A 26402-nucleotide genomic window follows, 5' to 3' on the forward strand; every position below is an offset into this window, starting at 1 on the left:
TTCTTTTTTCTTTTTAGTTTTTTCTAATTTATTATAATATTCTGATTCAAAAAATGTTTTCTAAATAATTCCCCCAAATTAAAATGATCCTCCTGGATGATAATGCTATCAGAACTAGTGTGCCACAGTCAACCTTTTTCAGACACATAGATTAACTTTCTCATTCTTTCTTTTTTTCATTATATTCAACAAATTTTTACTGAACATAAAGTGTATGCAGGTACTGAGGACATCCTGTTAAATGAGATATGCTGGATCCCTGCCTTCTGTAAGTTAAGGTTTAATATTTTGAATAGTCTGCTGGTTTGGTGTGAATGGACACAACGGAAGTCTCCTTGGTTAAGGTTCAGTCATGTGACTTAAGGCTCTTATCCCAAACCCCAAAAAATGGCAGAGAAGTAAATACATAGTTCAATAGGTTCTTGAAAGAGCTACCTCACTGGGTTTAGAAAGAGAAAGGAAACCAGGGAAGCTGGCCTTGCTACCTTGCCCACAAAGTGGAGAGGAAAGCTGAACTCTGTCAAAGGCCACATGAAAGAAAAGAGGCTGCGGGAAGGTTCTCTCCAGAATAAGTCCTGACCTGACTACTCAAACACATCTCTCCACCATGAGCGGACATCTGCGTGCCTATAAGCCATCTGCAACTAACAGGAAAAGAAGAAAAAGATGAGAATTTTCCAATAATTACACTAAAAAAATAGACACAAAATAAATAAGGTGACCACTTATAAAGAATAAGTATGAAGCCATGAAGAACACAATTAGTTGGAGGTAGAGGGAAAGTTACACAGCCTGTAATTCCAGTACTTGGGAAATTGAGACAGGAGGATCACAGGTTTGAGGCCAGCCTCTGCAATTTAGTGAGGACCTCTGCGACTTAGTGAGATCCTGTTTCAATATTTAAAATAATAGTGCTCACTCTCCGTGCTCTGTCCTAGTGGTGTAGGGGAGCATAGGGCCTGGCCCTGTGATGTGCAGTCCCTTTCCACAATGTCGGAGATGAAGCTGGGCTTTGCGTCTGCGCCTGCATATTCCTACAGCTTCTCAGAGTCTTATGCACAATGACTGAGGAGACAAAACCCATGCAGGAAACAGTATCTAGTATACTAAGATATTAAGTTTTTCAACTTTAGGAAATGTAACAATGTGTTTCTTTCAGGTCATAAGAAGAACTGCAATTAATAGCCATTGACCTGATACTTAGAGATCTATAAAGATATTTATGTTGGGTAAATTTGTCTCTTAAAGCAGACATTTATTACTGGAGATAGTTAAGCAGTAGAGCATTTGTCTAGTGCATGAGGTCTTGTGTCCAATCCCCCATACTGAAGGAAAAATAGCCACATAAACAGAATTTTGCTAATCTGGTGGTAAAATCGTTGGATCCTGAGAATTGGCTAGTAATGCCAATTATGTGCCTGTAATTCCCATTCTGGAGCTAAGATGGGATTCCAGGCTCCATGCCAGTTTCAACATAGAAAATCTGAGGAACTTGGAAAGGCACTGGACATGGTCCAATCTCATGAAATAAATGTAGTGGGTTGGCTACAGAGGGTGGTGAGTTTTTTGGAGGGCTGCACAACCATCAGCATAGATACTGTCTCTGCATTAAATACTTGTACTTATTTTGTGGGTGGAGCAAATGTATTTATGGATTTGAAATAAAAATGGCTAAATGTTAAAATAAATAAATAAATAAAATAAAAGAATAGTGCTGGGGGTATAGTTCAGAGGTAGAATACCTGTGGGTTCAATCCCCAGTGCCTCACACACCAAAAAAATTATGTAATGTGCAGAAAAATGAATAGAACTACAAAATATTATGCTAAGTGAGATCAGCCAGTCTCAGAAAATATGATCATATCTCAGCTGTGGAAGATAGAGAGAAAATAGCAAGTAAAAGGAACTCCAGATAAAAGAGGAGAGAGACCATTAGGATAGTGAAAGGGGTTTGGAGAGAGATATGGGGAGAGGAAAAAGGCAAACGGATACAGGAGACAGTTTAAACAATGCTGTGTCCATACATGAAGGCAGCACTAACAACTGTACTCACATGTGTGGGGAGCAGGGTGGGATCCGGAGGGAAACACACCAAGTGCTGGATCCATGTATATTTGTATCATTTTGAATCTCAGTATAATGTATAATTTAAATCACCAAAATCACCAATAAAAGTATAAAAAAAAGACTAAGTATAACCCCCAGATCAGACAAAACCTAGAGTGTAGTCAAGAAAGGTAAACCAATACGAGCAAAGAGATATCAATAAAAATAGAAAAAAGAAAGGAAAGGAGGAGAAATCAGAATTTCATTGATGTGTTGACTCCACATATTACTGAGCACCTACCATGTGCTAGGAGCTATGCTAGAGGCTAGCGATATAACAGTGTGCAACAGACCTGGCACGCATGCCCGAGGTGACCACCACTGAAGACACATCAGCAGGACCCAGTGAGGAGCGCCACGAGGAAGCAGAATCAGGCACTAAAGACACATGGGAGGGCACAGCCCAGGTCAAAACTAAAACACGGTAGTCTGTTCCCTGATTCCAAGCCCTGGAGCTGTGCAAAACTCAAGGGAGCTCCTGCCAGGTCATGGGTGCATATGACCAAAGACTACAGACGGATGCGATGGAGCCGGTGTAGCCAAGGGGACGGGCAATCTCACAGCTGCCTTGGCATCTCTGGACAAGTCTACTATAGTCACCCACGGCACGGCAGCACTGTCCTAGGTAAATAACTATTTCCATGATGGAAGAAAATTACACCCCCACACCTCTGTCTCACCTTACTCCCTTCCCATCAAAGACCACCTCCTTCCTCCAAAACAATGTCTCTTCTCACGTAGTAAAGCTTTTGTTTGTTTGTGTGAAGATCTGTTTCTTGTTTTGTTTGTTGATGTCCCCATGGGGACCCAGAGTGGAACTGGATATGGGGCCCATTTTTATAACACATGCCCCACCCTGACCTAGCCTTGGGGATCAGGGGTTCTCAGGAGAACTAAAATCTACATCTCAAGGATGAGGAGTTTCTTACTGAACAGGTACATCTTTTATGGGGGAAGAGAAATCAGGGTGATAAGATTGCACTAACATTAAATATCTGAATGTTGAATGCACAACCTTCTTGGATTCCACGTTCACTAAGCAATCTTCTAAATATAATTCAGCTTCTCACAGCTGACGTAAACATCCCACATACTGGCAGTAGTGGTTCACATTATGACCTAAAAAACAAAGGCTCTGACTTTGAGACTTTTGTGAGTTGTTTCTTGTGAGTTGGAATTCGGCTGAGGGGGCCTAATAGGTGTGAAAGATGGATCCCTTGACAGAAGGACATTGACATGGCCCCCTCCGCCCTCAGACAGAGACCACCCGCCCTTCTGCACCTCAGTGTCCCTGTTCCAAAATTTAAAAAATTCAAAAGGCTGAGGGTGAAGAGGTAGCCCAGTGGTAGAGTGTCCCTATGTTCAATCCACAGTAACACACACACACACACACACACACACACACACACACTCATATTTCATACGTTGAAGATTTTGTATGGAATCCAAAGATGAGGTACTATCAGTATTCTCAAAGCAAGGAATCCTCAAAGTTTCAGAGGATTATAAAACTTGTCCAAGACCTCACAGCTAAGAGGTCTATCAGAGGCAAAATCAAGACTCAAACCTGGGCTGTATGAATTCAGAGTTTACACTCTCCAGCCATGGGAATGAAGAGATTGGTTAAATCTAAGAATCCACTGCATGTTCCCAGGTTTGGTGAAGGTGCACTCACCTGCCCCATCTGGAGTGATGGTTCCCAGTTTCACAGCCAGCGGGTAGCCCATGTCTCTGTAATGCTCCAGTGCATGCCCGTTACCCCCGGAGCTGTCAAAGAACCACTTCCCACACAGGACAGAGCCGTCAGTCAGATTCAACCAAAGGTTCTCCCGTAGGTCACACCTGGCGCACTTCCAACCACTGGAAAGTCATGTAGCACAGTCAGAATAGCTGGCCCATAACAAAAAACTGCCACCTAAGAAAACAACAGCTAGAGTTGATGGGTCAGAAGAAGTGCTCATGGCAATGGCAAACACTAGTACTTTCCTACTTTCTCCCCTCCAAATGTTGTCTTTACCCCTCCCAGAGCAGGGGTAAAGACACCCAGATGTGCCTCCCAGCTCTCCTGGTATCTCTGAGATGGCTCTTTTTCTTAAATAAAATAAAATAAAATAAAATATTGACATACAATATAAAAGGTTATTTTCTCAATATTCCAACATGCAGAATAGCAAAGCCTGGACAAGTTGCAAACCTTAGGAATCTTGTGTGTACAAATGTCTAAGGTTCTCAGCATTAACCACATAGAGTAAAACTAGTTAAAACAAAAGCTGATGTGAAAGTCTGGATCTGGAGTATCCCCCAAAGACCCATGTTAGAGGCTTGGTCCCCAGGTAGGAGGTGGTGAAACTTCCAGTCTCTGAAGGCTGCCTTCAGGTACTGGAACCCTGGCCCCTTCTCTCTCTCTCTCTCTCTCTCTCTCTCTCTCTCTCTCTCTCTCTCTCTCTCTCTTTCTCTCTCTCCATCCTGCATCCCCCATGAGGTGAGCGGCTTGCTCTACCATGTGCACCCACCACAAGGACCGGCCTTCCACACCACTGGCCCAAAAGTCATGGGCCAACTGCCCATGGACTGAAGCCTTCAAAACAGTGAGTCAAAAGCAATGTCTCCTCTTACTACGTTAATTTATCTCGTGTACTTGTTATAGCAGTGGAAAGCTAACACACACATCCCATCGCACTGCAAATCCAAATGAATGAGAAAGGAAATTGACTAAACTGAATGTTAAATGCCAGCTATGTGCCAGGTAACATACAGAATGTCTTATTTTATTCCAGTAAACTTGTTTAGCATCAGTATTACCATCTCCATTTCTAGAAAGGGAGAAACTGAGGCCCAGGAGAGACTCATTTCCTAAGTCCACAATAAATGGAATACAGTACAGTCAGGGTTCAACCAAAAGGAACGCAGCCCTGACCCACCTGTTCTTTCCTTCCAGGACCCTTCTCTGTAAATACGCAGCACCAGAAAGAGGAGATGCTAAGGCAGCCCAGAAAGTGCTCCCACCCGAATGTGACAACCAAAGTTGAGTAAGTTACACTAGAAAAAAAACTCTGAGACAAAGATCTAAATGTAAGTGGTTTATGAAGGAGGAGATCCAGGAGGCAGATGGGAAGAGCAGGAAGCCAGCACAGGACATGTCAGTGTGCCGGTGACCACTGTGCAACTGGGTTCAAGCCGGCTGAGAATCTCAGGGAGCAGGTTTCCCACCCAAGAGGCAGGAAACTGGGTGCTAATCCACCCATACCAGCCACCAGTTGAGGAAGGAAGGCACTTAACTGTGGCATTTCTGACTGTTCCATACATTGCCTAGCTGGCTTCCACAGGCAAGAAAGCCCCCAAGTATAGAGCTGCAGGTGCCTGCAATGGGCAGCTTTCAGCAAGAAAGGCCTTACAGGTGTAGCTTGGGCACATTCCGAATCTTCTACAAGGATACAATGTGTGTGTGTGTGTGTGTGTGTGTGTGTGTGTGTGTGTGTGTGTGTGTGTGTTTATGTGTGCAGTACTAAGAACTCAACCATTCTGTCGGGCGTGGTGGCACACGCTTGTAATCCCCGCACTTGGGAGACAGGAGGATCGCACAGGTTTGAAGCCAGCCGTGCTGGCTTAAGAGACCCTGTTTCCAAATAAAACTATAAAATAGGTCTGGGAGTGTAGCCCGGAGGTAAAAGGGCCTCCAGGAACTCCTGTATCAAAAAAGAAAAAAAAAAGAATTGAACCATTCTACCTCTGAGCTACATCCTTAGCCCTTTTTTATTTTTTGTTTTGAAACATTCTTACTGTATTGCTGAGAGTTTTGCTATGCTGCTGAGGCTGTCCTCCAACCTGCGATCCTCCTGTCTCAGCCTCACAAGTACAGGGATTACTTGTGATACATGGTGTGCACCACCATGCCCAAAGGTTTAATTTTAGAGAGAAATTTTGAGCTTATTTTTTTATTTTTATTTTTTGGTGGTACTGGGGTTCCTGGAAACCCTTCTACCTCCGGGCTACACTCCCAGACCTATTTTATACTTTTTTATTTGGAAACAGGTCTCTTAAGCCAGCGAGGCTGGCTTCGAACCTGCGTGATCCTCCTGTCTCTGCCTCCCAAGTGCAGGGATTACAAGTGTGCATCACCACGCCAGGCAGAGCTTACTTTTAATAAAGGGCATTTGTAAGAAAATATGTAACTACTAATTCAGAAAGAGGTAGAAAAGTCAATGTGTCTTTGGCCAGTTTTAGGGGCTAATGTTCCATTTTGCTATTTGGCTCTCACCTTGGAGGAATCCTGACACCGTTGTCCAACTGAGTGAGGTTACTGGCATACTTTGATACTGGCAAATCATTTTCCCAGGTGTCTGGGTCCTGCTTTCTGTATGGAGATTTTGAGCTAAGAACCGCATCACAAGCAATTGTTACCTGTAAGACAAATCCAGGCATAACATATAAAAACAGTTTGAGAGATAGCAACTTTTGGAAAGTGACTTAAAAGCTTATTAGTAAATAAGGCTTAACTAAAGCTAATTCAAACAGCGCATTTACCACAGGAGTGAAGCCTGGTTTCCTGTACTTTCCTCTGGATCTACTATATTTTGTCCCTAGCCTAGAATTTGGAGTAATGACAATGACAAGAGAGCCAGGACTCAATTTGTCAGCTCAAGTTTAGGGGTTTGCCTGAAGGAATAATTCCTACAACTTAGTAAGCAGGGTATTAAAAAAAAAAGTATAAAGTGAACAATTTACAAAGTGAAACTAGATACAGGAATGCCCAGGATTTACCCAAGTGGCATGTTTTCCTCCTAACAAATGTACACCCAGAAATCCAATATCCTAAACTCATCGCACAATGGCATGTGGTCAAGGACACTTGAATGGAATGCACACGGCACGGCTCCATTTCTTAATCTGGTGCAAATGTGACCGTGGACGGGGACATGCCTAGGTGTGTTTGTGCCAGATAAGTCCACATCACGAACAAATCTGTCATGTCCTGCTTGGCACTAACACACAGGAGAGAAAGATGACAAATTCTCTGCCTTCTCTTGAATCCAGTTAATCCTATTCATAAGCCTATCCTCACACTTATATTCTGGTGGAAAGGTAAAATGGTACAGCCACTTTGTAGTTTGGCAGTTCCTCAAATGACTAAACAGAGTCACCATAGGCTCAGCAGTTCTACAACTATTATACCCAAGAGATATTGCAAACATGTGACCACAGAAAAATTGTAAGCAAATTTTCCTGGCAGAAATTTTCTAAGAAAACAGAAACAACTCAAATGCTTATCAATGCTAAACAGAATAATAGCCAGAGCCCACGGAGGGCAGAGGGGAGGGAAGGGTGGAGAAGGATGGATGAATGGGTACTTCCCTTTTAAATAACAGTAATCACTAGCCAGGCGTGGTGGCGCATGCTTGTAATTCCCGCACTTGGGAGGCAGAGACAGGAGGATGGCGCAGGTTTGAAGCCAGCCGCACTGGCTTAAGAGACCCTGTTTCCAAATAAAAATATAAAATAGGTCTGGGAGTGTAGCCCCAAGATAGAAGGGCTTCCAGGAACCCCAGTACCACCAAAAAGTAAAAAAATAAAAATAATAAATAACAGTAATCACACTTCAAATTTTACTTTGAATATAGGAATGATTAAGAGCTTTTTTATTTACTTTGTCTACTTAAAGACTGTCATGAGTGAATAAGTGAAAAATAATTTTTATGACATTAATTTACAAAATGCTTTTTTACTACTTTTCCAGAAGCACAAGTAAGAGTTCTAGTAAACAAGGGCAGTGAGACTATTTTGTCCACTAATAAAGTTTATCCTCAGTAACAGTCACACGAATCAACACAGAGAATCTGAGAAAGCAAATGTAATTCAATTCTGCATGCTGTACCGAACACTGCTCACTCAGTACTGATGTGTTACTGTTAATAAGTGAAAGAAATACACACTATTTTCATTCAGATGGTCGCACATTTGGATAAAGGTGGATTGGGGGAAAAGAGATTAAATAGTAGAAACCTAATCCCTAGTAACCTAAAAATGCTGAGCACAAACATCCCCTCTTGGCAGCAGCGAGTAGGCAGATGGCTGTAGCCACTCACATAACATCCAGAAGACTTTGGGACCTAAACACTTGGCTTTGGTTCTAGCAGAGTTTGGAGAGGGAAAAGATGGCCTGGCATGCATACACTTGACCCACCCTGACCCCGCTGCCATTCGTGGCCTGGCTCTGGAAAATCATGGTCTGCTCAGAGTGAGAAAGAGGAAAGGAGAGGGGAGAGGAACAAAAGAAAAAGAGGGTGGAGTGCTGGAGGTAATAGAGGAAATGAGGAAAAGCAGGAAAAACATTCAGGTTCCCCATGGGAACTCTGCCCAGTTACAGGATTCAAAAATCAAAGGAAAACCTGGACGTCCCCATCACTTCCACCATCCCCCACTGCAAGTGGTATGTGAAAATTAAGATCTCTCCACAAAATTGGATTCAAAAGAAAGGAAATGAGAAATGAAGAAGAGGGAGAAGACTCACTACTAAATATATAAAACCTAAAGAGTAGTGTTAGTCTTTGTAGGGAGCTACACTGAACAAGGTTCACATTTCCCCTGAGCTCCTGCAAACCTGCGATTTGTAAATGTCTGCCTCTTTTTATAACCATGTGGTGGTTGCTCCTTGAATGGAACCCTACCAGTTTGCCCAAACAAGATCTCATATGGAAGGACAACATGAGAAAACAGATGAAAACACCACCATCCCTCCAATCAGAAGATAGTCCCTCTCCAACATCCCTGCCCCTGTGGAGGGCACACTTTGAATATCTAAGCAGCAGACTGCAACCAGGAAGCAAGAAGTTAGATGGTCCTGGAGAAGCAAAGAAGCCCAGACGGCACTGGAGTGAGAGGCAGAGAAGGGACGCGTGGCCCCCCTGCACTGAAATGTCATCCTGCAACACCATGTCACAGAAGATAAGCAATGTGCTCAAGTTCATGCTCCTTCTCATCTTCTTCTCTCATTCACCCCCCCACCCCATGCACACACCAAACACACACACCTGACAGCCACACCCATCTAGCTAGCAGCCGAACACACTCACTGACCAGGGCTGGCAACTCCTCGATATTTGGCAATGCTATCTCATAGTGGTCTGGGAATATAACAAGTTTGGCTTCATCTTCATATTCATAATCATCGCTGTTTAAATCGTCATCAGTATCTAGATCTGAGGAAAAAACAAAAACAGAGATCAAAGAGTGAGACGAGAGATGCTCCCTGGGAAAGACTGGATCCACAGGGATGAGGTACCGAGGATGCGACATTTACAGTTTCCAGCTCTGCCATGACCATCCATCTGCCCCCGAACCCAGGCTCTCTCATCTCTCCTAGGTTATGAATTTTTATTTATCAGTGACATTATGTATGCAGAAAACTGAGTCATATCATAAAGCCTTATAGTTAGAATAGACATATGGACGCCGGGCGTGGTGGCGCACGCTTGTAATCCCCGCGCTTGGGAGGCGGAGACAGGAGGATCGTGCAGGTTCGAAGCCAGCCACGCTGGCGTAAGAGACCCTGTTTCAAAAATATAAAATAGGTCTGGGAGTGTAGCCCGAAGGTAGAAGGGCTTCCAGGAACCCCAGTACCACCAAAAAAAAAAAAAAAAAAAAGAATAGACATATGGGCTAGATAATGAATTCTTAAAGAGTTTTAAAGGAATCAATTGTTAAATTATGATCTGGAGGGTATCTGGCTCCCGATTTCATAAGAATAGGCTATAATATGGAAGAAAGTTCATGGGTTTGAGAGTAGACAAACCTAGGCTCATGCTGGTTCCAAAACTTAATGTGACTTTGGGTAAGTCACAAACTGTTACTGGCCTCGTGTTAATAATAACAGTTATCTCATGTGGTTTATACAGGAGATAAATGAAAAATTGTAGGAAAAAAATCAGAAACATAATACGTCATTGATAGCAGGTGTGGTTGCCCATGCCTGTGATCCAAGTACTTGGAAGGTTGAAACAGTAGGATCACAGGTTCCAGACCAGCCTCAGCAACCTATCAAGACCGTTTGTTCATTAAAAAACAAACAAATAAAAATTTTTAAAAGGCTGGACATATCATTTGGAGGTAGAATGCCCCTGGGTTCAATCCCCAATACCATTAAAATAAAGGTAGTCCATAAATGGCAATTATTTTTTGTGGAAAAAAAAAACCATCTTGCTCTATCTCTTATCTATCTCAGTCTCTCCCCCTGCCTATCCTCTCTCCCTCTAACAGTGACAGATGTTGCAGAGTAAAGCAGATGGGGAAACTTCTCATGTGAGTATTCTTCTTGTCCCCAGTAAGAAATTTGAGTTTCCCTAGCCCACAGCCTTTCAAGTCATTGCCTCTTTGCCTGGCTAATCTCTTAAAGGTTGGACAAAGCCTCAGAAAAGTGTTTTGTCATGATATTTACGCACACAACTCGGCCTCATGATCCTGGAATGCCAGCTATATTCCACTCACATGTCCAAACCTACAAACTGACAGGTCAACAAACACAGGCAGAAACATGGACTTTGTACATAGAAAAAAGCCCTTTTACTAGATTGAAGCAGTTGCCTGAAAACCAAAGGATCTAGATTCTATTATTATCTTCTATGTCTTTAACCAAAAATGTGGTATATTTTTGTGTACATCTCTGCTATTGAATTCCCAAAGGTAGAATAGGTTTAAGTAAAAAGTAAGATATAGCAAAGACATGGCCCAAACATCTTAATAAAATATTATAAATAATAAGAATCAGAACGCCGGATATGGTGGTACATGCTTGTAATCCCAGTACTTGGGAGGCTGAGACTGGAGAATCACGGTTCATGGCTAGTTTCAGCTACTTAGTGAGGCATTACAAAACTTAGTGTGACCCTGTTTGATAATAAAGACTAAAAAATAGGGTTGAGGGTGTACCTCAAAGGTAGAATGTCCCTTGGTTCCATCCCCAGTACTATAAAGAAAGAATGGTAAGAAGGAAGGAAAGAAGAAAAGAAAAAATAGGGCTAGAGGTGTATCTCAGAGATGGAATGTCCCTCTAGCACAATAAATAAGTAAATAATAAAATAATTAAAAACACCAAAATATAGAACCAAACAATTTCTAGATAGCCCCAAAGGTTAATTTGAAAAAAGATGATTTTAAGTAAAATTATATTAGCTTAAGAAGTACCTAAAGGCATTTATTTAGCCGGGCGTGGTGGCGCACACTTGTAATCCCTGCGCTTGGGAGGCGGAGATAGGAGGATCACACAGGTTCAAAGCCAGCCGTGCTGGCTTAAGAGACCCTGTTTCCAAATAAAAATATAAAATAGGTCTGGGAGTGTAGCCCGGAGGTAGAAGGGCTTCCAGAAACCCCAGTACCACCAAAAGAAAAAAAAAGGCATTTATTTAAAGGAAATAATTCAATCAAAAAAAGGCATTCTCTATGTTATAAAAATTTGAGTGACTCAATATCTATAATTTAAAGAAATTGAAACCTAAATGTTCAGGAAGAATAATATTCAACAGCATAAATATTATTTAAATGATAAACTATGCAGAAACTTGGAAGTGTTTATGTTATGTTAATGTTAAAAAATGCAAAAATCATTTCCACTGTAACAATAACTTGGTATTATGTTCATAGGCAAAAACTGGAAGGAGACCTTAACAAGTTAAAACAGTGAGTGGAAAAACTATTCTCCTTTTCTCCTTTTCTCCTTTTTATTTTGGTGGTGCTGGGGATTGGACTCAGGGGCATTCTACCTCCAAACTACACCCTCAGCGCTTTTTACTTTCTATTTTGAAACAGGGTCTCCCTAAGTAACTAGGCTGGCCTCAAATCTGGGATCCTCCTGTCTCAGTTTCCCAAGTACTGGAATTATGAGTGTCTACCACCACTTCCATAAAAATAAAGTTTAAGAACTTTATTCTTAAAATATTTCTTATTATTGATATAATATTATACATATAAACACTTTGAGTAAACGAAGTACAAATGTTTTGGTTTTATGTATAGACTGGGCATATACAAAACATTCTGTCCCTTTTCCACAGAAAACATATTCACTTAAGTGCTAATTCCAATTTTGCCTGGCCTGAATATAAAAACAAAGTATATAAAAAATTGTTTTAACATTTACTAGCTACGTAACTTTGGAAAAATCTTTTCCAAGTTCATTTTCTCGATAATATTTGCATAAAATTAAGATAATTAAACAAGATAATTTTTAAGGCTCCTGGTATAGGATCTGGAAGGTGTCAGGAACTTGACAGAGAACAGCCAGCATTGCCATCATCTACACCATCATCGTCAACACCTTCTCTACATTCCTGACATCTAACACAATCAAAGTGCCTCCCCTCACTTTGGCTGCCCTAGCTCTGACACAATCCTGATGTAAGTTTCAGGGAGACCATGGTTTCATGTGGGGATCTTCCACGAGATCTGAGTATGGAGAAGATAAGACCTACAAATGGTCTAGACCGTAAGCTCAGAGAGGGAGAAACGCCTGACTCACCTCCCACATCCACAGCCCTGCACGGTGCCAGGCACACCCACATCCTGGTCCACATCTGCAAGGGGACTGGGAGAAGCCAACAGCACCAACATGCTCAGCACAGGAGCAGAACAAGAACTGGGAGGAGTTGCCCTGTTGCTTTTGTCATTATCAACTGAACAGGTTTTAAATGAAACAAAGCTATCATGCAAAAAAGTGACTGTGTTGCACTTCTTTACTTAGAGTTTTTTTTTATTTTCACTCCATAAGATGGAACGTGACTGTGGTCTTTTCCAAGCATTTTAATTCAAGTAAGGGAGGGAAATCCAGCAGAGGTAACCTATACTCTGATTTTATTTTATTTTATTTTATTTTATTTTTGGTGGTACTGGGGGTGGAACCCAGAGGCTTTCTACCTCCGGGCTATACTCCCAGACCTTTTTAATATTTTGTTTGGAAACAGGGTCTCACTAAGTTACCGAGAGCCTCACTAAGTAGCTGAGGCTGGCTTTGAACCCGTGTGATCCTCCTGTCTCAGCCTCCCAAGCGTGGGGATTACAAGCACGCACCACCATGCCTGGCTTATATTCTAATTTTAAAGGACAAGGCTAAGGTTTCTCCTTAACATATATGTCCCAGAGCCCTAAAATCTCCAAATGAAGTTTCAGAACTCCAAAAATATGTTACCCACAGAGTAACTATGCTATAGAGACCCCCAGTTACTTCTATGTATGTTACTCCCAGTAACTATGCTATAGTGGCTTCCCAGTTACTACTTTCCACTGTGGCTATTAACTGGCAGTGCGCTCTTTCTCAAAGTTAAAAAACAAAAACTGTCACTCAACTCTACTTTAGTGACCTCAGATCCCTAAGAGAAGCATCTGGAACTATCCCATTTCCCCAGAAGCTTAGGCTGCTCAGGAGGCAGTGAGTCCTAAACTAAACTAGGGATCTGATTCACAGCTCAGAGTTGTCTCAGCCTGACCAGATCAACTTTCATGTGTTGAAGGTGAACAATCTGTTTCTCCCTGAGATGCAAAATATGACCAACTATTTACCTTAAAAAGAAGGCATGTGTGTGTGTGGGGGGGGGGTGGCCCATTTGAAAAGGAAATAGCAAATAGAGCTTATTTGAATCTTCTGGTCCTTGTAGCTCAGATGAATTTTCTGAGGCTCATTCCCAGAATTTTCAAAAATTGTCTACTTTCAATTTGTTTTTTGTCAAATATAAATGCCTGCGCTAAACCAAAATAGTGTTTCAAAATGAAGAATAAAAAATATGGCTGGGAGTTTAGCTCAGAGGTAGAATTCTCTCGGGTTCAATCCCCAGTACTGCAAAAATAAACAAGCAAACAAACAAACAAACAACCTAAGAGTGTCTCTGTCCAGCTTAAAAGCACGAATGAAGAGCTACTCAAACTTTCTTGATGTACAGCATCCCTGCCCATCCAGCAGTACAAGGAAGGTGCCTGATCATTCTGTTTACTTAGTACTTAGGCCCGAGCATTTATGTTCTAACAATTTAGTAACCATTAGAAAAACTAATTTTTGTGTATGGGAATTGAGCCCAGAGGCCTTCTACATTTGAGATACATCCCCGGCCCTATTTTATTTTTTAATTTTAAAATAAGATCTCGCTAAGTTGCTAAGTATCTCACTAAGTTGCTGCAGCTGGCTTCAAACATGTGATCCTCCTCTCTTAATCTCCCAAGCACTGGGGTTACAGGCATGCACCACTGCACCTGGCTACTTGAAAAATTAATGTTTTCTTTTAGTCTTAATCACTATTCCTTACTAATGAGACATATGCTCAAGTTGAGCACTGCACAACTTCTCCTTGAATCAGATTAGACATGGGCACCCTGATTTCCTCTTCCACATTGATTTTTATGTGGTCCTTGAAACCATACACACACACACACACACACACACACACACACACAATCTTTACAAAGAGATGAAGTCATTGGAGGAAATGATTACAGGATTACTTAATAGTAAAACTACATCAAGCTCACTTCAGCATTGCTATTTCCTCAAAGATTTAAAATATTCGTTAGTATAAATGTGATGTGAGCTCACTGCAGCCTCAGAGCACCAGAATGCAAACTGAATTCATTTTTTTTTTTTTTTTTTTGCAGGTCTGGAGATGGAACCCAGGGGCATTCGACCTCCAAGCTACACCCCCTGCCCTATTTTTTATTCTTTATTTTGAAATAGGGTCTCACTAAGTTGCGGGGGGGGGGGGTCTCTCTAAGTAGCGTTGAGGCTGTCCACAAACCGCGATCCTCTGGTTTCAGCCTCCCGAATGTTGGGATTACAAGCGTGCGCCACCACGCCCAGCCAGTTTAAATTTTTTAAAAAATGAGTGCAGTCCAAATAGAACACTTTTGCTGGGCTGTGAGTCTCAGATGCATCCTGTGTTGTTCTAAGACATGGACAGTTGAGTAAACATGGAAAAGCAGAAAGAGTCCCACCAAAATGAAGTGGTGGGCAACAACAACAGAAGGAGTCCATGGGTGTGGAATACAAGACTTCAGTGCTTACCTTTATTTTATTTGTTTGTTTGTTTGTTTGTTTGGGGTGGTACTGGGATTCCTGGGCTATACTCCCAGACCTCCGGGCTATACTCCCAGACCTATTTTATACTTTTATTTGGAAACAGGGTCTCTTAAGCCAGTGAGGCTGGTTTCAAACCTGCATGATCCTCCTGTCTCTGCCTCCCAAGCGCGCGGATTACAAGCATGCGCCAGCCACCACGCCCGGCCATCAGTGCTTACATTTAAATTAATTTTTAAGCATTGAATCAATAATATACATTTGTCATCCCAGTACTGAGGCTAAGACAGGAGGATCATAGGTTTGCGGCCAGCCTCTGTACTGAGCAATGCCCTCTGCAACTTAGTGAGACCTTGTTTTAAAATAAATAGTAAAACAGGGCTGGGGGTGCAGCGTGGAAGTAGAATGTCCGAGTTAAATCCCCAGTAAAACACACACACACACACACACACACACACTTACATAATAGTAATTATATGTTCTCTATATAGAACCCAATAATCCAAATAATTAAAAAAAAACCAAACCAGACAAATGCTGATGAAGAATGCAGATTAGTGGGTCCTTGTTAACAAAAGTTATTCTATAATTATTCAGGATGCATTAGAGTGCATGGTCAAATATTGCTTGCCAAAAAGTGGGGGCCTCATTGAGTCAGAAACAAGAATTCATCCAACAGTAGTCAAGGCACCCAGACTTATGGAAACTTTTGAATGTCCTGTCACTATAAAGACTAGGCTGGCAACACTTTGGGGACCAAAGGGCAGGTTTGTTCCAGCCTTGGGAGTAAGACTCATCTCAAGCCACTGAGTGAGGATGCACAGTATCATTGTCAGTATGATCATGGAGTTTTTTATTTTTTTTTATTGAGGCAAGTTCTCTCTATGTTGCCCAATCTGAACTCCTGGGGTCAAGTGTGATCCTCCTGCCTCAGCCTCCCAAGCAGCTGGGTCTGTAGGCATGCACCACCATGCCAGGTTTAAGCAGGGTCTTATGAATCTGACCTGCTCTGGAGTCCTGGATTCCCAATGTTGCTGTGTGATTCTGGCAAGTAACTCAGCCTCTCTAGTTCTGTGCCCTCATCTGCGAAATGGGTAAAGTGCATACTTCCTTGGCTTAGTGACAAAAAGATATGTTCCCAGAGCACGGAGATCACAATGCTTGTCATGTGGGTGCTCTGCCTCCCAAATGCTGAGATTGCAAGCATATACCACCATGCCTAACATCAGAATCAATTTTTTAATAAACAAAACTGGCTCCTTTTTGTTTTTGTTTTTGGTGGTACTGGGGATGGAACCCAAGGGCCTTCTACCTCCAGGCTATACTCTCAGACCTATTTTATATTTTTTTTTTTTTTTTGGAAACAGGGTCTCTTAAGCCAGCTGAAGCTGGCTTTGAACCTGCGTGATCCTCTTGTCTCAGCCTCCCAAATGCAGGGATTACAAGCGTGCGCCACCACGCCTGCCTAAACTGGCTCTTCTTGAATGATGGAAATTAAAACTTCACCATTAGGCACACACCACAGTAATAATTGTTGGAGATAAGATTCACTGATGGATGATAAAATCAGTGGGAAAAATTGTGAGAACCAGAATATTAGCACAATCTCAAAATATTTATTAATTACATTATAAGTTTACAGTGAACAGCCCTGCAGACACCACCTTAAAAAGTTATCAAGTTCAACATCACCACTATAAAGACATATGTGTCTCCCGATATCAAGCACCGAGAAGGACATGTTACATCTGAGGTATTCTTGCCAGAAATGCATGACTTCAGACTTTTCCTGAGAAAACATCTGAAAAACCTTGAGGTACATTCCACAACAATGTATCTGATCAGTAATCTTCAAAAGTGTCACAATTATCAAAAACAAAGAAAGCCTAAGAAACTATCACAGATTGGAAAGGCTGAAGGAAACGTGACAAATAAATACACTGTGGGGTCCTAGATTAGATCTCGTGACCAAAAAGGGGAATCAGCGGGAAAGTGGTGGTGGGAACACTGGGGGAATTCTAATAAAGCCTGCAGGATGTTTATCAAATAAAAACTGGCTCTTCTTTAAAGTCATTGAATAAAGAAACCAAAAGCAGGCTCACAATTACTCTCTAGTCACTATAATTGTTTCCAAGTACAGACCCAATGAAGAAGAGTGCTAAAAGCACACTTCACAGATAAATGCAAAGTGGACACAGAGCCTCTCGATTTAATTTGAGCCTCTCATCTTTAAATTGTAGAGCAATAAAGAACCTATAATTAGTTCAAATCAGATATGCACATACATACACACAAAGAAAAATGCTGGGGACATGTATTTGCATTACCTAAAAAAATCTTGGAATTCCTCCGTTTTGGTAAAGCTCCACCAGAGGCCCCTCTTACCTTCTGAAAAGAAAACAAGAGATTAACATTAAAATGCAGCCTTTAAAAGAAACCATTTGAGAAGGGGAAAAAAGAACATATCAGAGAATACCAGTTATTGTAAAAGGCCAAGAGGAAATACTGAATCTGGACTAGAGGTTCAGGATCATCAGGAACTACACTGAGGAGGGTAACAGGCAGTGCTATTCCTCCCACCTAATTATTTTCACCATATTAAACTTCAGGAGGACTGTTCATTCCTGACAAGAAGAGACTCAGGAAAGACAATGGTGGCTCCTAGAGCTAGCTGCTCAGGTGGTCCTTAGAGCTTCCTAGGCTGCTCAAAGACAGTTGTCAAAAGACTTAGTAAACATCAATATGGAGTCACTGATATTCTGGCCATATGCAACCTCAGTCCAACCTCCCTAACATTTCTGGACACCCTCAGTCGGCTGCCTTTGGCATCCGACACTTCAGGTATTTTTCACCTATGATGGAACTCCTTAGCAGCCATGAAAAAATACCCAAGAAATGGTGGGACAAAACAGGGCCTTCACCTGATGTTCACTACAAGTCATTTTACTCTCAGATAAGACTATAATTGTTTTTGTTTAAAATGGCCAAAATCGCCGGGCGTGGTGGCGCACGCTTATAATCCCCACGCTTGGGAGGCAGAGACAGGAGGATCGTGCAGGTTCAAAGCCAGCCGCGCATGCTGGCTTAGGAGACCCTGTTTCCAAATTTAAAAAATGTAAAAATAGGTCTGGGAGGATAGCCCGGAGGTAGAAGGGCTTCCAGGAACCCCAGTACCACCAAAAAAATAAAAAATAAAAAAAATTAAAATTAAATGGCCAAAACCATTTCCATGGTGTTTTTGTTTGTTTTGTTTTATGTTTGAGTCACTGGAAAAGAGCACAGTTCCAACAGACCACGTTGTGCAGGTCCAACCAGGCATCTTTCCACACAACCCCTGCATTGAGTCTTAGGAGGCAAGTCTCTCTTTCTGCATCTTATTATTTGACATTGAGGGCTGACTCACCTTTGTATGTGCAGATTTTGTTTTTACAGCTTATACTAGAGGTTTACAGTTCACATCTTAGAAACCTCAAAATTATGAGACATTTTAGCTCAAAAACCTGTCCCTCCAAATACTGATAGAGAATACATGTCTCCTCTCTTAGAATCCCTCTCCTCCATAGTCTCAGAGCCTCTGTCCCGTCCCCACCAGTATAACAACAGAAAAAGCAGTTGGAAAGGAGAAAAGCTAAGAAAAAATGATGCCAAAAAAGCAGGGAGGAACAGTTTCAATGGAAATAAACCCAAATGTTCAAATACTCACATGCCAAGTAATAGAGCTGAATGTATTCAGCAACCAGGCAGTAAGAGCTCACTGACAGAGCCCGGCGTGGTGATACACGCCTGCAATCCCAGTACTTGGGAGGCTGAGACAGTGGGACTCTAGGTTCAATGACAGCCTCAGCAATTTAGTGAGGCCCTCCATAACTTAGTGAGACCCTGTTTCCAAATAAAAAAATAAGCTAGGGTTGGGGTATAGCTCAGATGTAGAATGCCCCTGGGTTCAATTGAGAGAGAGAAGAGAGAGAGAGAGAGAGAGAGAGAGAGAGAGAGAGAGAGAGAGAGAGGTGTCTCACTGACAACCTGGGCCGTTTCAGTGGATTGATAAAATAAATCAGACTTAAGCTCCTAAAGGAAGATATAGTAGACTATGAGCAAAGGGCTTTTTTGTTTTAGTGTACAGCAACTTATACTTTTATTTTCTTTGTGTAATAGTGTAAGTACCTTCTGTTAAGTTGAAACTTATTTTAGTCAGTCATCATTTAGAATGAATTAGAAGTCTTTTTCAGGCCGGGCGTGGTGGCACATGCTTGTAATCCCTGAGTTTGGGAGGCTGAGACAGGAGGATAGCATGGATTCGAAGCCAGCCTCAGCTACTTAGTGAGGCTTTCAGCAACTTAGTGAGACCCTGTTTCCAAATAAAATATATATATATATATATTAAAAAATAGGTCTGGGAGTATAGCCCGGAGGTAGAAAGCCTCTGGGTTCCACCCCCAGTACCACCAAGAAGTCTTTTTCAAAAAATTTTAAACCACTAACTGGTTCTGGTTTGTTTTCATTTTTCCCCTCTAGGGCATAGTACCTCCGAGCTGCACCCCCAGCCCTATTTTTTTAGTCTTTTTATTTTTTATTTTATTTATTTATTTTTGAAATAGGGTCTCACTGAGTTGCAATGTGCCTCGCCTAAGTAGCTGAGGCTATCCACAAACTTTTTTTTTTTTTTTTTTTTTTGCGGTACTGGGGATGGAACACAGAGGCATTCTACCTCTGAGCTACACCCCGGTCCTATTTTTTAGACTTTGATATTTCTTTAAGCAGGGTCTCAATGAGTTGCGAGGGGCCTAAGTAGTGATCCTCCAGTCTCTGCCTCCTGAATGCTGGGATTACAAGCGTGCACCACCACGTCCAGCTGTTTTCATCTTAAAAAAAATAAAAATCTAGTGATTCTCTTCCTTCATCTCCAGCAGTATGGAACTGGGTGATAAACTTTGCATCTTTGTGGAAAAAGAATTTTGTTTTTTGGCGGGTCTAGGGATGGAACCCAGGGGTATTCTACCTCCGAGCCTCACCCTCTGCTCTATTTTTGTATTCTTTATTTTGAAACAGGGTCTCACTAAATTGCGGAGGGCCTCACTAAGTGGCTGAGACTGTCTGAGAACCGTGATCCTCCGGTCTCAGCCTCCCGAATGCTGGGATTACAAGCATGTGTTACCACGCCAGGCTGAGAATTTTATTTTCTTATCAGTGTTTATAAACTTCTCCTTACTGGACACTCAACTATAAAACTAGATATTTAAGTTGAATAGAATGTTGAAAATGCTTCTAGCTGTTACAACATGCTAAGAAGATCCTATTTTTACTAAAATTCTATTTGGAGATACAGTCACCTCTCTGGTCTTCTCCATTTGTTGTTGTTTTATTTTTTAATACTTTTATTGGTGCCTTGTGATGGTGCATCATAGTAAGTTTCAAAGTGACATAAACACACATGCATGCAATGTTTCGTGTGTTTCCCTTCAGATCCCACTGGGGTATCCCCCAACCCAGGCACACATACATATTAGTGGCATCTTCATATATGGACATAGTACTCTTTGAATGGTTTCCTTCATCCATTGAGAAAAGTTCCTAAAGAAGCTCCAGTTGAAGAACATGATGACTACAGGAGGACACAAATCAGAGGAACAGTTCATTCTGTGGAGTGTCCTGTTTCAATGTAGGAGAAGATGAGCCAGAAGTTAGGACTATAAGAAAGAACAGAAATAATGAAGGAGCAGGAAGTGTTCTGAGATAGAAAGAATCAGAACCATCAGGGCAGATAGATCACACCTTTCTGCTGAGATGGAAAGGAAACACAGCTGGACACAGATGCACATGAGCTTCCAGGATGCAAGAAAGAAGTTAGGTGAATTCCTATCCAGCCGCCCCTGTTTTCTCTGTAAAATGCAAAATAATTTTATGAGAACAATATGCACTGGAGAAAGCTTGAGGAAAGTATCCAAAGTTCAGAACAGCTACTCAGGGGAACAAAGAGAACACAGACAGTGAAGAGGGCCCAACAGAAGTGGGGAGTCCAGAAAGCTGACGTGATCACTGCTTTGGTTTGGCTATGGCTCACATGGCCCAAAGTTTCATCCTCAGAGTAGTATTGGGCAGTGGTGAGACCTTTAAAGGTGGGGCCTAGTGAGAGGTACTGAGGTCAGTGGAGCATGCCCTCAGAAGGGACTAGGGAATCTAGTCTCTCTAGCTTCCTGTTTCTACATGCACTCTCTCATCATCCATTTGCCACAGGGCCCTAACCAGAGCTTGTGCATTTTCAGCCTCCAAAACTGTGAGCTAAATAAACCTCTTTTCTTTAAAAAGTTAGCTTTCCTTGGGTATTTCCTTATAGTGATGCAAAACAGACCGGTACAGTCCCAAACCCCATGGTGCTGTGAAGTTTCTGAGAGTCTGTACATGGAAACAAAGATACCAATAGATGAACTGGTTGGTGTTCTGGAGTTTAATTAAGGAAGCAAGACAAGAAGATAAGCATCAGTTGAAGGAATTTTTGGTGTCAGAATGTTTAAAATCATGGGTCATGAGAAGCAGGCTAAATGTTACTAATGAAAATTACAGGGCACCTAAAAATATCCAACAAAATATAACTTCCCTTACAGAAAACATAAAAGAGACCTGAATAAATAAAGAGAGATGCCACATTTGCGAGCCAGGAGGTGGTGGCACACACTTGTAATCCCAGTATTCCGGAGGTTGAGACAGAAGTACTGCAGTTTGTGGCCAGCCTCAGCTACATAGTAAGGTCCTTTGCAACTCAGTGAGACCCTATTTCAAAATAGAGAATAAAAAATAGGACTGGGGGTGTCACTTGAAGGTAAAACACCCCTGGGTTCCACCCCCAGTATGGCAAAAATAAATAAATAATAAACATTTGTGAAGCACCTTCTATATGCCAGGCACTGTTAAATGCAAATGACATAGGAACGAATGAAGCAGACAAAAACCCACGCCCTCGTGGCACTTACACAATGATGCAGATTATAGGTTAACCTATAAAGCTGAGTCTGTGATCAAAACCTCAGCAGGTTTTTTTCTTTAACAAGATGAAGTGATTCCAAGATCCATTTTAGAAAATACCCAGGAAAGTTCTGGAGTAAAAAAAAAAAAAAAAAAAAAATGGGCCTACACTACCAGTCACTAAGGCTTGACACACCAACACAGAGACAAATAAAATCAACAGAACACAAGCAAGAGTTCCAAGACAAATCCAAGTGTGAAAGTCAAGTTAAAATACAAAAGGATGGCATCAGGTGTCAAGGTGAAAGGCTGTTGTACCATGTTATTAATGGAGAGACAGTTGGTTTCCAATATAGAAAAAATAGACCCCTACTTTTCATGCAAATACAAAAATAAGCTGTAGGTGAATTAAAAAGTGCAAATGTTAAAACATACACATACCTACACACTTTTAAAAAATACATAAAGAAATCTCTTTATGACCTTGAGTTGCCAAACAATTTTTAAGCAAGATACAAAAAGCACAAGTTTTAGGAGAAAAAGTTTAATGATCTACAACAAAAGTTTAAACTTCTTTTCTACAAAATTTTTTCATTATAAAAAGTAAAAAGACAAGTCACATACTGGAAGAAGATTGTATATAACAGAGAAAGGTTTGGCATCCATAATATAAAAAACTCATCAAAGCCGGGCATGGTGGCACATGCTTGTAATCCCTGCACTTGGGAGGCTGAGACAGGAGGATCGCACAGGTTCGAAGCCAGCCTCAGCTACTTAGTGAGGCTCTCAGCAACTTAGTGAGACCCTGTTTCCAAATAAAATATAAAATAGGTCTGGGAGTATAGCCCAGAGGTAGAAAGCCTCTAGGTTCCACCTCCTGTACCACCAAAAAATAAAAATAAATAAAAAAACTCATCAAATATACACAAAAAGATAAATTGCAAAGAAATGGCAAAAAATATAAACATAAATAAGCAAATCAGAGAACAGTAACCCAAAATGGACAATAAGTACATAAAAAAGATGTTAAGAGCCGGGCGTGGTGGCGCACGCTTGTAATCCCCGCACTTGGGAGGCAGAGACAGGAGGATCACACAGATTCGAAGCCAGCCTCAGCTACTTAGTGAGGCTCTCAGTAACTTAGTGAGACCCTGTTTCCAAAAGGTCTGGGAGTGTAGCCCAGAGGTAGAAAGCCTCTGGGTTCCACCCCCAGTACCACACACACACACAAATATATGTTCAGACCTCACAAAAGGAAATACTAAGTATTTAGCTGTCCCTTCACAACCATTGAACTAGTAAAAATCAAGTATGGCCAAGGATTGGTGAGGGTGAGGAAAACAAGAATTCATAATCACAGCAGATAAGAGAATAAATTGGTACAACTGTTCTGGGGAGGGAGTTATCCCCATCTAATAAAAGTAAAGATAAATGCACCTGAGAGCCAGCAATACCACATTTAGATATAATTCCTAAAGGAACCTTGTATGCGTACCCCTAGCAGAAGTATATGAAACTATTAACTGTCCCACTGTTTGTAGTAGCAAAAGAAAATAGAAAAAATCTGAATGTCCATCAATATGAGAAGAGAATAAATTATAAGATACTCATAGAATGGAATACCAAATAACTACTCAAATGAGTTAAGATCCCCCAGATACAGCTCAACATGGATGTATTCAAAAACAACAGTGAATGGGAAAACACCGCACAGAATTATAGCTAACAGCATAACAGCATGCATCTTCATCATGGAGTTATACTATACATTGTTCATGAAGACACATATCTAAATAAAATGCCATGATATGCATGATAAACAATTCATAGCAGTGTTAGGAATCCTCACCCTAGAATGAAGGAAGGAAACCAAAAGGGCATGAACTTTCAAAAAAAGCTTTAATTCTCTCATGGGAAAAAAAAATCTGAAACACAATCATCCAAATGTTTTTTACTTCTGAATTTTGGATCCAAGAGAATCCCTCACATTATTTTTCATACTTTTCTGAATTTTTAAACCTAAGTGATTTTTTTTTTCAGTCAACCCGTCTTCTTGACAACTCTAATCTGAGATCTAGAGGAAGAAAATAGACCTGGTTAAGATAAGGTTGGAGGGGAGGGGAGGGATCTCTGAATTTATACAACAGTGCTGTTTTTATTTCCCATCATCAAAGAGAACGAGAAGTCCTGCGGGCAGAGCCAGCCCTCCAGGGGATGGAACACCTCAGCAGTATCTCAGGGAAGGTATCAAGGCCGGTTCTCCAAGTGGTCATCTCACCTCTCGCGCATGTCTTTTCAGGTGCATGTACACACTCTGTCCAGTTTTTCGAAAATGTCTTTCAACGTGTTCCCTTCCAAAGGCCAAAAAGGTATTCATGCATACATAGAGTCCACCTTCAGAGTTCTAGAAGAAAGAGACAGGCACAGCATTAGCCAAGGACGCCTGGCCAGGAAGTGCAGATGCAGAAAAAGGAAAGGGGAGGGAAGGTAAGCGATGAAGACAAAGCCTGGCAGAGTGCCACCGTAGGTCTTGTCCTCATCTACAAGGACGCGAGAAGGCTCCAGGGCCACAGACAGTGGCAGCTCCCACCCCATCCCTGGGTGCCTAGTGCTCCTGATCACAGTCAGGGGAGAACACCAGAGCCCTGGGAAATAAACCTGCTAGTCTGACTCGCCAAATGGGGGAAGCGAAGGGGAGGGAGAAGGGGGAAGGGACAGCAGGATCGCACACTATCATTCCTGTCATATTTAATGATTGTTTCTCTTCAGTCATTGAGGCAAGTGTCCAGGAACACAGTTTTAGACCTTTTTAGCAGGGCAGGGCTCTTCAAACCTAGTGTTCCCTTCATTTGGTGCCACTTCAATAAATTCTAACAACTTAATAAATAACTAGAAAAGCAAACAATAAAGGGTGGAGTTCTATAATAATCAGAGTTACATATTATTGCATACCCAACATGTTCCAAGTGCTTTATGTAGTATTTTATTTCTAGTCATAACCAATGCTACTTATCAGTATTTTTATTTTATGTAGTTGTTATTATTGTTATTTTTATTTAAGGATGAATCACTTGCCCCAGTGCACACAGCTTAGAAGTGTCAGTTAAATTTGAATCAATTTCTTTTTTTCTCTCTTTGTGCTATATTTCAAAGCACAATACTATGGAATTAAAAACACAAAATGCTAAAATAAATAGTCAAAGATGCTTTTTACATCTGTTTTCTATCTCAGTTTTACCTACCCTTTTCTCTCATTTTGCTTAACATGCTTCTCTGAAAACTTAGGCTATAAAAGTAGCCACCTTTCCTCCAAAGAACAAATATATGTTGTATGTATATGTTTGTTAGTTACTGGGCATAGAATTCAGAGTCATTCTACCTCTGAGCTACACCCTCAGCCATTTATTTATTTATTTATTTATTTATTTATTTATTTATTTATTGTGGTACTGGGGATTGAACTCAGGGTCATTCTACTTCTGAGCGACACCCCCAGCCCTATTTTCCATGCTTTATTTTGAAACAGGGTCTCAATGAGTTGCAAAGGGCCTCACTAAGCATCTGAAGCTGGCCGCAGACTATGATCCTCCTATCTTAGCCTCCCAAATGCTGGGATTACAAGCATGCGCCATCACGCCCGGCTCCTATTTTATTTTTTATTTTGAAACAAGGTCTCACTTAGTTGCAGAAGGGCTTACTAAATTGTTGAGGATGGCCTTGAGCCTACAATCCTCCTGTCTCAGCCTCCCAAGTACTGAGATTGTAGGCATACACCACCATGCCCGGTTAAGGGAGTAGATTTTATTAAGCTCCTGTTAATTTCATCCCTTATCTCAGTCCTCTGATAGTGAAAAAAAGATTCAAACTTCTGAAACATTTGTCAAAACTGCTGAACAACTTAACAAAATTCCTTACACTGCATTTCTGTAGGACGTAAATTATAATATCAAAAGAGATATTGATTCCCATTGCAAATGATAAATAATCCTTAAAGTTACAACAAGTCAAGATCATTAATTAAAAGAGAGTTTCTAATAATGAAATTCTCTAACATTATATCTATGGCTCATAAGACAGGTTACAAAGGAGTATGTCACAAGAACATTATAAAAGCACTCATTCAAATATGTGCCTATTGCTGTAGCATGAACATTGCAAGAAAGCAAAAATAATAATAATAATGACAGAAAAAGAAGATATAAAGATCACAAAGGAAGAAATAAAATGGTCTCTATTGGGTGATAACAATATAGTTTATATGGACAATCCTAGAGAATATATGACCTAGTAA

General features: G+C 41.2%; 1 protein-coding gene across 1 annotated transcript in view; it reads right to left on the reverse strand.

Moving 5' to 3' along the window:
• USP13 (ubiquitin specific peptidase 13) overlaps positions 1 to 26402 on the reverse strand; it is a gene marked incomplete at both ends in the record, with an annotated part of 120219 nt that overhangs the window by 66525 nt on the left and 27292 nt on the right. The window contains 5 exons of the mRNA XM_080696312.1: positions 3782 to 3966; positions 6365 to 6507; positions 9181 to 9302; positions 17479 to 17539; positions 24390 to 24515. Of these exons, the coding sequence (XP_080552438.1) occupies positions 3782 to 3966; positions 6365 to 6507; positions 9181 to 9302; positions 17479 to 17539; positions 24390 to 24515 (637 nt within the window). The remainder of the gene's footprint in view (positions 1 to 3781; positions 3967 to 6364; positions 6508 to 9180; positions 9303 to 17478; positions 17540 to 24389; positions 24516 to 26402) is intronic.

Source organism: Muscardinus avellanarius, assembly GCF_963383645.1.
Source record: "Muscardinus avellanarius genome assembly, chromosome: 5".
NCBI classification, from domain to species: Eukaryota; Metazoa; Chordata; class Mammalia; order Rodentia; family Gliridae; genus Muscardinus; species Muscardinus avellanarius.